The sequence below is a fragment of the Haliotis cracherodii genome, unplaced genomic scaffold (assembly GCF_022045235.1).
Source record: "Haliotis cracherodii isolate W230 unplaced genomic scaffold, xgHalCrac1.p SCAF_5, whole genome shotgun sequence".
Lineage (NCBI taxonomy): Eukaryota > Metazoa > Mollusca > Gastropoda > Lepetellida > Haliotidae > Haliotis > Haliotis cracherodii.
Genome location: NW_027266308.1, coordinates 30,782,170 through 30,793,533, shown reverse-complemented (window position 1 = coordinate 30,793,533; position 11,364 = coordinate 30,782,170). Strand labels below are relative to the sequence as shown.

Below are 11,364 nucleotides of genomic sequence, written 5' to 3'. Positions count from 1 at the left end.
TTAAGTGGAACTGTGCCAGGACCAACACGAAACCTGTGTGTCCGTGACATAAACAGTCTGGTTGACCTGCAGCTAAACTTAGAGGAGATGAAACAAACGGTCAAGGAAAAATGTCCCAATCTCATCATGCTCATATAACCTGAAAATGGAATTAAGTTTGAAAGTCATTTTCATAATCTCAACAGGTCTACCAAGACAGGTTTGGATTATATGACACTCAGATGAATTCTTCTGCTTGATGATTCATGTTTGTGCTTTATCAGATCAGTTTCCATGATACATTTATGTGAACCCACATCACTTAAAACCAAAGTTCATACTCGTCATGACAGATCAGATGCAAACTTGCTGTTCTGAATGTGGAGAATCTCTGAACAGTTGAAATTTGGAAAGTCCTTTCAAAGTAAATTTCGAAAATCCTATATATCAATAGTAGCACTATTTCACAAATATCAGATCAAATGTCCCTGAGGAGCTTTTCTGAGTCAGCAATAATCGTCATAATCCGGAATGACTGGTACATACCCTGAAGTGTCCCGAGAATAGGCCATCTTTGAGCACCAACAAACTTCATATTCTTGTTGGTTGTCTTGTGGTCTAAAGTCCACTAACCAAACTGCAACATCTACTCTATAAGGTTGACCTTATCCTGACTACCCAAACAGTAAACATCATCAGAATCAATCAATGTCTCATAAGTTTGTTATTCTCTTAGTTATTGTTTGTTTTATAGCAAAAGAAAATTAGCTCTAGATCATGATCATGTACTCCACATAATATCAATGATAACTATTCCGTGATGTGAGTGGTGTAAATTGTTACTGTTGCTTAGTGGTTCACATGGTGTAGGATTCTGGTAGAGATGGGGTCCCTCACAGGCAAGGAATAGGCCATTGTATAGGGTTGGAGGGTTCGGGCTGGAGTGGTGGATCTTAGGATAGCATCATATTTGGCTGTCCCTCCTTTTATGTAAAACAATTTCAAGATCCCATCCCTAACACACAAACATGAAAATGTTTATTTGAAAAAAATGGAATCGTGTCAATTTTTAATGCCTTTCCCTTTCCAAACTTTTGACAAAAGGACCAGATTGGTGCAAGGGGTCTCCACCTGTGACAATCCAGTATTAAAGCTTGATGAACATTTCAATATTAATGAAAAAACATACCACAAAAAAACTTTGTAATTTCGATGAATTGTACGATAACAGGAAATGGGATTTTTGGTTTTTCACAACGGTTGCTTTGAGGTCATTTTTATAAAAAAGATATCCAAAGAAATGAGCAATTTCAATGGTAAAAATATAAAGATGACACATATAAGCTATGCTGAAATACAAATTAAAAATGAAATAGAATAATGTCAAGAAACAAACACAAGTTATTGAAAATCGTGCAAATGCAACACTAATAACACATTTCAAACATTTGAGCAGAACAACAGTAACCTAGCAGTTTCCAGTTTCTACCAGAGACCCAATTGCCAGTAATCATGGCAACATGACCTTGTCAATAATTCAAATCTATTGACTGTATTAATACTAGATCAAAAGACAATAATCTTCTACACCCAAGACTTTCTCTCACCTTGCTAGCAAGGTCTACCTGAATGCAGTGTTGTTGTTGACTTTGAAAATTCTGAAGTGTTGTAGGTTTATCAAGATTACAGACATATTAATTATGTTTTATACTTCCAATAATGTCATTTTATTGTAATTTGAAGATTAAATTACACTGACTAAATTGGTGTGGTGAGTATATATTCATGCTTCTGCAACAAAATACAAGAATATAAATAGGATAAAGCTTAAGTTGAAACACTGCCATGAACTTATAGCTTTTGTAACCCAATATTCCACCAACAAAAATCTATGCTAAGAATCCAACAAGTTTAATCAGCTGATTAGCTTGACACTATCAGGTAGTCCTTCACTTCTTTTGAGTAGTATAGATATAATGGTGCTTGGCCACAGACTGTTTAACAAGTTTCTGTGTTTTAAAGCTGTTACCCCGGTACATAATCTGAGGGGGTACATGAGAGGAAGAAACACCACCTGGGTATTATGGCAGGGCCTTTATGAGCAACTATACGTATTATACTTAATATGCGCATACTGCAACAGCGACAAAACGAGATACTAGAAAATATCACAGAAATAATGACAAAAATTTGCTATATAATATTTGATTAAAACAAGCAATATGACTAGACTAATTCACAAAAGTTCAATTCTTCAACTTGCCCGGAATTATCCAACAGCCAAGAGAGAATATGACATTAACAAGTCCATTAATCTCTTCCAGGAGAAATGAGTGAGTTCGATTCTTCTAAGGTGAAACGTATGAGCATGGGTAAGCAGCTGAAACACTACCGATAATAAATGGGATGAATTTTGCATTCCAGCGGATCCTGGTTGCACCAAGGGAAGCAACCCTGCACAGCAAATTGTGAAAGATTAGCAACTGCACCACCTAAGCTCAGCTAAGGTACAGCAGGATTCCATCAGCTGCAGAGGCTCTCTGGTCGACCACCCTTGTGAACCATATTGCAATCAGTGTACTACTTACTCATCAGGGTGAGTGAGTTAGTTGGGTTTAATTCTGCTTTGAACAGTAGTCCAGATATAATCACTGTGTTTCAGCTTAATGTGGAATGAAAGCCCAAAGTGATGCATGTCTTAGACTTTTACCACTTTGGTGAAACCCATGAGCACGGTTATGGTGCTGACAAACCTGGAAACATAATCAGAATGAACAGGGATTCGAGCCCATGATCATAGGTTTGTTGGGGACCCAAGGGACATTACTCTGCAGAGTGAATGAGGAGCCTTAGATGACTGGGCCACCTGTGCCCACTTTACTGATCAGATGTATGCAACATGATACTATGGGGCTGCAGTGAGTGGGTAGCTTAAGTAGATGCATTTAAATAACATGGTCAACACTCAGTCTTATCAAAGCAGCTTAACATGAGTGGAAGCTGACCTATGAAACAAGGTTTTGACACTGACAAAACCTTAATGTAACATCGTACACAATAATATGAAGATGCAAGACAAAACCAAACTTTCGTTGTTTGTGCATAAAGTGCATGAGGTGTTTGATGTGTAGGGCCATATAAATAATCTTAAATTTCACAACAGCTTATTTTAACATGCAACCTCCTGGTTGGTACAAAGGCTATGAACAACCTCTGTCATAGATCGGGGTCACCACTGAGGGAGACAACTTGTCCAGGAACATACATACAAATATAGAATATATCAGAATTCTCTATGTTCATTAAAAAAAATAGAACACTGAAGTCACGGAAAAGACTCCCCATAAGATACGATTTTCAACATTCAGCGCTTGCTGGCATCAAAGAGGATATTTACACTGATATGTGTCAGATCATCACTTGTTTCAGTAATACATGTATACCATGCTCAAGCATGTTTCAGATCATCACTTGTTTCAGTAATACATGTATACCATGCTCAAGCATGTTTCAGATCATCACTTGTTTCAGTAATACATCTATACCATGCTCAAGCATGTTTCAGATCATCACTTGTTCCAGCAACACATGTATACCATGCTCAAATATATTTCAGATCATCACTTCTTTCATTGACAAATGTACTCAATGCTTGAGTGTATTTCAGATCATCACTTGTTTCAGTGATACAAATACACAATGCTTGAGTATGTTTCCATTTGCATTCTCTAAATGCCTAAGTATCTCACACCAGGGAACATTAAGTTGTAATAATTTTTCTGGCTCAACATGTCCTGGACTAATATCATAAATTGTTTGAAATTAAAATTTCTAGAGCATTCCTGCTTTTGTTGCACAAACCGATCTTAGCGCCTTGTCTCTACTCCCATATTTTTAACACAGACTTACATACTCCCATAGTTTAACACAGACTTACAATTGTCTAAGTACTAATATTGCTCTGAACAGACAACTCTGAAGAAGTGACATTCTTGAGCATAAATATATGGTACAGGATCAAACATAAAACAAGTTCATGGAATGGACGATGTGCACAGTTTGGTATTCACAGTTATATGTTTTCAACATGTACAATCATCTTAACTTCCCTAATATATCACTTTATCATATGAGAACAATTCTCAAATACTCAGCATCTAAAGCCTTACAATAACATTGTTATCATAGCTTTATAGGTAATGAAGTTCCTGCAGGGTCAGCTGTTCAAACCAGCATGGAGCAAGATTCCGTCTTATCACAAAACCACAAACACTTGATAATGATATGTGAATGGCAATTAAAAGTGATTATGAGAATTGATATTTGAAAGATGAACATTATTAGCAAGGAAACATTGCATGTCTACTTGTCAACTAATAGCTTCTCTATTCCTTTCCTTGTATATACCCTTGTATGACAGTAAGCTTGAAAGGCAGAGAGGAAGATGGGGGAATTGGCACGTCAAGAGATCTCTGCATAATTTTACAGCTTCGTGCCACAACATATTGATTATTTGTTCATCAGATCAGTGCATACAAATGAGAAGCTCTTTACAATTTTGTCTTCCAGAATGTAGTGGTGGGTGGGTTGGACCCTATTAATATCATTAAAAAATCTGTATTTCTCCCTAGACATTCTGGAACAAAACAGGGTCGTAGAGCCTCATCTTTAACTTGCTTCTTTCCCTCCCCCCCAACACACACACCATAAAAAAAACCACCAACACCAAACAAATAGGGAGAAAAAATTGCTGTGATCCCAACAAACAAATAATATGTTGCAGTCTTATTATGATAAATCCATTCTAAAAACACTGAAACAATCCTTCAAAACAACCTCTTGAGCATATGGACAAATATCTTCCAAAGATTTACCCATTTTTCTATGCGCATAATACTCCGGCTGTGTATCAAGCAATGTCAAGCAACAAATTGAGCAACTTGGAGTGTTGTGCATGAACGTAGACATCCTCACATTACCACAACCAGCACAACCATGACGGTTCTTCTGGGAAATAGTGGACCTTCTGCCTCTTCTTCAACGTGAACCTGGTGAGATGAAGCAGCTCCCTCGACCGCTGGAACAGCCGTGTGAGAATGATGCTGATGGCTGACTGATCGTGGCGATGACACTTCCCGTACCTCCATGCTGTGTTGTCACAGTCGTACACGGCCGAGTCAGGAAGGATGCAGGTCTTGTTGAGAGCACATGCCACCCACGGCCGCATCACCTTGTCCATGGTGAAGCTGTTCCCGTAGGCAATGATGTAGCCTGGCTGCACCTCATAGTAGCTGGAGAACAGGCAGGGCTCCTCCTTGAACCAGCGGAACATGCCGAGATCGGTCTGCTGGGCCATGGAGAACTCGCCGTATGCCACCATGATGCCGTTGTTGATGCCAAGCTGGAAGGTGCGGTGAAAGTCCTGCTGCAGCAGGCGGATTGACGAGTCCATCCACGTCACATAGCGGTGTTGCAGAAGCTCAAGCTGGGGACAGACAAACATCAGCATTTATCAATGTTCAGTGTTCACTTCATAGAACATCATGTGACGTTTTCATTTCAAAATGTTTCAAGTGCTCTGGTTGAAGGTCCTTAGGTTATTTTTTACTTCTAAAGGAGTGATGATCATATGATTTACATTTGCTATTAGTCTATTGCACATTACACTGCAGAGACACAAATATTGATGCATTCTTTGGTCACTGTCATGAACAGACTATTCAATGCTATACTGGCTGGCATATGCTGAATAATTTATGTCTTTTGTTTTAGTTTGTAGAAAGACAGCCAAGTCTGGTATACATGGCTTGTGTGAGGACACTTTCTTGAATTGCACACAATTACAAGTACAGTTATGAACCGTGACAAATTAGCTGACACATACAGAACAACATCATTTCATTAATAATTATGTAAACATGTGAGAGTGTTCCACAAAGCTATCTTCGAAATTTGATCATTGTAACAGGCAGCAACACATTCATATCCAAACTCAAAAAAGTAAGTTTATTTGCCCCTTGGGCAAGAGATTTTCAAAGCACCATTGGAAGGAAGCAGCATTTACCTGTATGAGAAGAGGTTTCCATGCGTATGATTTCATATTTTCCCCAACATGTGCTGGGAACAGATGGAATGGGAAATCCTTCACTTCACATCGGCAGTACTTCTCCACCTGCACGATCAGACAATAGTTCTTTCAGAGTATTATCATGATTGCTGGTTTCAAATACACAATAGCTGCATATCAAACCAACTATATAATGATGCAGCTTCGTTGCTCACCAAGTTCTTTCCATAGTCATAAAATTATAATTCAAATAATATATTGTACAGAACTAGCTCGTAAGGGACTGGTCATTTATCATAAATGGAAGGGGGTCCAGGGGGAGGGTCACCAAAAAGTATGATTGTCTATCGGGGAGGGTCATTTGAATTAATACACAAATTTTATAATAAAAAATAAAGTGCTTTTGCAGTTTGTCTTTTCAGGAAGGGTCTGGAAAGGAATGTACAAGGACATGGGGAGGGAAGTTATTTTCAGTACTTCAGTGCATCAAAATCCTGTGACCACCCCCCACTTTCCCCCTACAATAAATGTCCAGTCCCTAAATAAACAAGGCTTGACACGACACACCTGTAGTTCATGAGCAATGTCCCATGCCATTGGGTGTGAATCTGCCAGTTTACTCTTCTTAACAACTCAATGCTTATTTAATAAGCTCTTACAACAAGCAAGACCTACAGGGCAGCTCACCAGTTTTCTCTGACATGGTTGAAGACCAAGGTCATAGAAGACCAGATGGATGTTGGAGTATGTCCCCATCAGTGTGGTGTGCAGCATGTGGAGCAGTCCCTGCGATGCGTGGAAGAACTCCGATGATGATCCTGTTACTATGACAACAGTTTCCAGGCTGACCTTCTTCAAGGGTGTGGCCTGGATATACTGGAGCATGTCCTGCTTCAGCTTGTCCACACCGTCCGTTGGGTAGGACTCCGCCTTCTGGAGGTTGGCGTCCGGTAGGCCGGAGAAGGTGAGATGGCACAGATTGTCCACACATGGCTCCTGTCCTGAAACACAGGTTAGATGCGTTTTTAGAACTTGGTTTAGGTACTGAGTGTGAAATGTGCAGCTCCAAAAGTGCTTTTTAAATCTCCAACATCATCATCATCATATCTGCATACCAAAATTAACAAAAGTAAAACTAAAATCAAATTCTTAAGAATTATCTGATTAATTCCCATTGAATCTGTTTACAATTTAGATGCAAAATGCCAATGTGATGCAAAACTTTGACTCTCTCACTGTTTACAAGTGAGACTGATTCAGGAAAGGGGGCTAACTCTTTGGGTTGGTATTTAAATAATCATCACAGCATTTTATTTCCATTCACTTCATTTACTCAATTCATCTTCTCATCAGAATATTGATGAAGACAAAAGCCATAGAAAAATCTGCAAATTTCATATTCCATCTTAGACCATTTGTTGCTGATCAAGCTAGGGATGTGATGACTGCACCTGGGGTTATGTATCTGGAACACACTTGGGGGTTGAAGGAAGGGAAGGCAAAGTTGCGCTTGATGCTTCGATGTTCTGAAAACATAAACTTAAACTGAGAAAAATATTAAACCTATACTCATACATGAGTATTTAAATAAAATTATGCGAGTTGAAACATTTTTGTAAACTTGGTACCATATTAAATTCTTATATTATTTTTTAAGTGAAAGGGGAAGTGACTTGGGTCAATCGGTTCAACCCCTTCAATACACTACTGCTTTGTCACCAGCTGAAGAGATGGAATATCATCTACTTACCTGAGAACGTGCCAAGTATATGTTCCAGGTCCCATTTGTCTACTTTCGGGTATCTCAGGGACAGAACAGCTGAAAAACATCATCATCATTTGCAGACATTATCATTAATCTTTAACCATAGTAACTAAACGTTGTTGGGTAATTGTTACCCTTAATAATTATACAATAATATTTATTTATCACTGTTCATTCTCTAAACAGAGGAACAGAATAGAAACATGTGTAAAACATGCTCAGCATAGTTGACTATTTTCTGAATTGGAAGTAAAAAGTCTGAGAGCAAAGATAAGCCACAAATAAAGTTCTACAAAAGATGAACAAACAGTTTCCAAGTTTTTATATAACATACATGTGGCTTCATTTGTAAATGTTGTGCAAGGTTCAAGAAGCAATCACATTGAACATAAATGAGTATACAGTATGCCAGTTTCAACATCTTTTCTGACAATGTGTTAGAGATATTTGTACCATATATTGACAAGTATATTTTTCTTGGTGTTTGAGGCAAATACATTTTCAGCACGACTACTTTAGATTTATTGCTAATTCGTTTGTGTCAAGTGGATAATAATCAAGTTATTGTACTTCCAGGCAAAATGTCTTATTTCAACTGGATCTATTAATTCCTACTTGGTTGCTATAGTTACAAGGAGAAGTTCTCATAAAGCTTGCATGTTTCAAATAAATAAAACCTGTGAAAATCCGGGTTACAATAGGTCTTAAGCAAACCATGCTTGCCGTTAAAGGCGACCATGTTTGTTGTAAGATGCGACTAACGGGATGGGTAGGTCAGGCTCGCTGACTTGGCTGATGTATGTCATCGTATCCCAATTGCGTAGATAGATGCTAATGATATCAGTCACTGGATTGTCTTGTCCAGACTCAATTATTTACAGACCGCCGTCATATAGCTGAGTGCAATGTTAAGCAACAACCAAACAAACAAAAAATCATATAAGTAAGAGGCTTATTTCTTCCAACAATCTTGTTTATACCTCACATCATAAGCCAACTTGACCAAAATGAAGATGAGGAAATTGTAAATTATTAGCAAGAAGACAAAATATTTACTGTTTTACGTACATGAGGGGCGGAGGTTTTCCACATAATCTTTGCGAACACTTTTCTCACTTTGTTGACCTAGAGAGAGACAAAGAACAAAATTAATGTTTTCATCACATAATGCTTTGTCGGGTGCCAAATATTTGATTCTAAGAGGGTATATGCAGAAAAATTGAAAACCCAATGGATGCAAAAAGAAAATGACTGTCAATTATCAAAACCAAAACAGTTATAGCCATGGTAGTTACACATACAATTTTACTCTCAATGTTTTTGTTTATGATTTTCACAAAAAATGAATTTTCTCACCAAGGTTCACCAGGTACAGGAACACACCTATCAGCAATGTCGTTAAAATCCATCGCCATTTCCTAGGACCTTAAGACAAAAGATATACTCATGACAAAATAGCAATACTGAACATGGATAATTAAACATGAAAATTAATGGCGGAGTTTAATTTACATTTCCTTGTGTTAATTATCATAGTGCAAAAAGTGATGTCATGTAAACATGGTAAGTCTGGTCTCAGATAATCTGGACATGACAATTTATTTAAGTGACATAATTAACAATTATTACAGACAATTTCCTGATGTTACTGTACAATAGTGTATATCTCTATTCAACTGTGTGATCACTGACGCTTACCGAGGCACCTCATTGTAAGCAGAGCAACTGTCCAGCCTTGCGCCTATCATGTGACTGATCATGTGACCCTCATCCATCATGCAACATATTTCAAGCAAGTCTTCATCTTAAAGAAATATAAGAAAAAGATGTAGTGAACATGTGTCAGATAGTAACCATGGTAACAGTAGAACCAAATCTGAAACATGACACAGAAAGCAACCCTAAGAAAGTTTTTTAACCAAGAGAATCCTATCATGCCTATAGCTGGCAATCTATGATGCAACCAACATTTCCTGATGACCATAACAATGGCTTTGGCCTCTAGCACATATGAGCTGATCCCCACAACAAACAGTTAAAACTACACAAATATCAAATTTCAATCAAATTTCTTCAATTTGAAGAAAAACATGTCTTGAACAATGGTCATATTGGTAATCAGATTCAAAACTCTTGAATAAATTAAAACATCATCATTGATAGCGATGATTGTCAGTCTCATTAAAATCTGATTTTAATGAGATTGGATGATTATGGATGCATCACTTTCAGATGGACTAACATCTCATCTCTGAAATGAACATACTTTACAGAAAAAACAATTGTTAAATCATAGTTATGAAATATAATAAAAAGGGGCCCAGAGACTTTCTTCATTTTCAAACACTGCAGTAATCTAGACTTGCCAAACATTATGGGCTGTATTGGATATATTTGGACTACACTTCAGATGACAGACACTGTTTTAACACTGTCTATTTTGACTTGGCACCGAACACATACATAATTTACAAAATTTCTCTTTGCTATTTGAAAATGTGGCTGATAAATGTCTATTAATGAGTCTTCAAATAGGAATACCATGATGCCATATTGAGACAAGGATCTGAATCTCTTGACCAGGTTATAATTGGCTGAAACATCTGGGGCTGGGACTCGGGTCTAGGGTCAGGTGGGTACTGAGTAGGATCTGGGTACCCACAGGACTACATGGACCCGTGGTTAGCCACGTGATTATATTATTATTTAATGGCAAAAATTATCTAGAACTCTATCACTTTAAATAACAAATAGTCACATTTCTTTCTGACTATGCACACATTCCTTCTGACTTTATATGTTTGCATAAAGATAAAACTTTAGTCAACTTCAGTTTAGGCATGACCAGATCATTTTATACCTGTATCTAAATACATTTTGACAGGAGTACGGTCAAACGTTTCCCAATCAGACATTTTGTACCTATCAGCTATCTCCTAAGACCTACAGCGGGTAGCTGGGTAGGGTCGGGTAATAGGGGGCTGGGTAATAGGGGGGTGGGTACCCGGGTAGTAAATTTGGACTCATTCCACCCCTAGTAACATCAACTTTGCAGCTTATTTGGTTCAGCCAGAGGCCATATGGTCTGGGCCAACAGATTCAAGAGTGTCAGGGCAGAAGAAATAGGTCAAAATATGACGGAGAAACACGTTGTGTCATAAGATCATATTTGGTTATAGAGACCAAAAGATGTTTTCAACGAATCCTTTGTTTAGTCCAGACATACACATGCACACACTGACACTGTAACTGGAAGCAGCTGGTGCCAGCGGTAGGGTCTTTGAACCGTGGAATCAACTCGCAGACTTACCTTGTTATGTATGGAAATTAAGCTTATTTAGATGCATAAATGCAAAAAGCAAACATCTAAATATGAAGAATGACAGAATCACTAGTTTCTGAAAACCTTGTATTCCATGCAGCTTGGGGGATTAAATAACATCTGAAGAGATAAACATCTTTTAGACATGAAAGCTATTGTTGAAGGGAAGTAACTCAAAACACAATGTACTTGCCGACCACACTCAAATATCAAAACATACCCAATATCCTT

The 11,364-nt window shown here is 37.9% G+C and overlaps 1 protein-coding gene across 1 annotated transcript; it reads right to left on the bottom strand.

Annotated features, from left to right (window-relative positions):
- Positions 1–2,371: 2,371 nt before the first annotated feature.
- On the bottom strand, positions 2,372–11,270 carry LOC139443140 (uncharacterized). The gene is made up of 9 exons (XM_071224087.1): positions 11,122–11,270; positions 9,510–9,615; positions 9,168–9,236; positions 8,880–8,936; positions 7,797–7,865; positions 7,498–7,572; positions 6,734–7,047; positions 6,044–6,151; positions 2,372–5,464 (listed from the first exon to the last, which is right to left on the bottom strand). The coding sequence occupies exons 2-9, from the start codon at positions 9,520–9,522 to the stop codon at positions 4,955–4,957; spliced, it is 1,215 nt and encodes a 404-aa protein (XP_071080188.1). The 5' UTR covers positions 9,523–9,615; positions 11,122–11,270; the 3' UTR covers positions 2,372–4,954.
- Between the last annotated feature and the right edge of the window lie 94 nt (positions 11,271–11,364).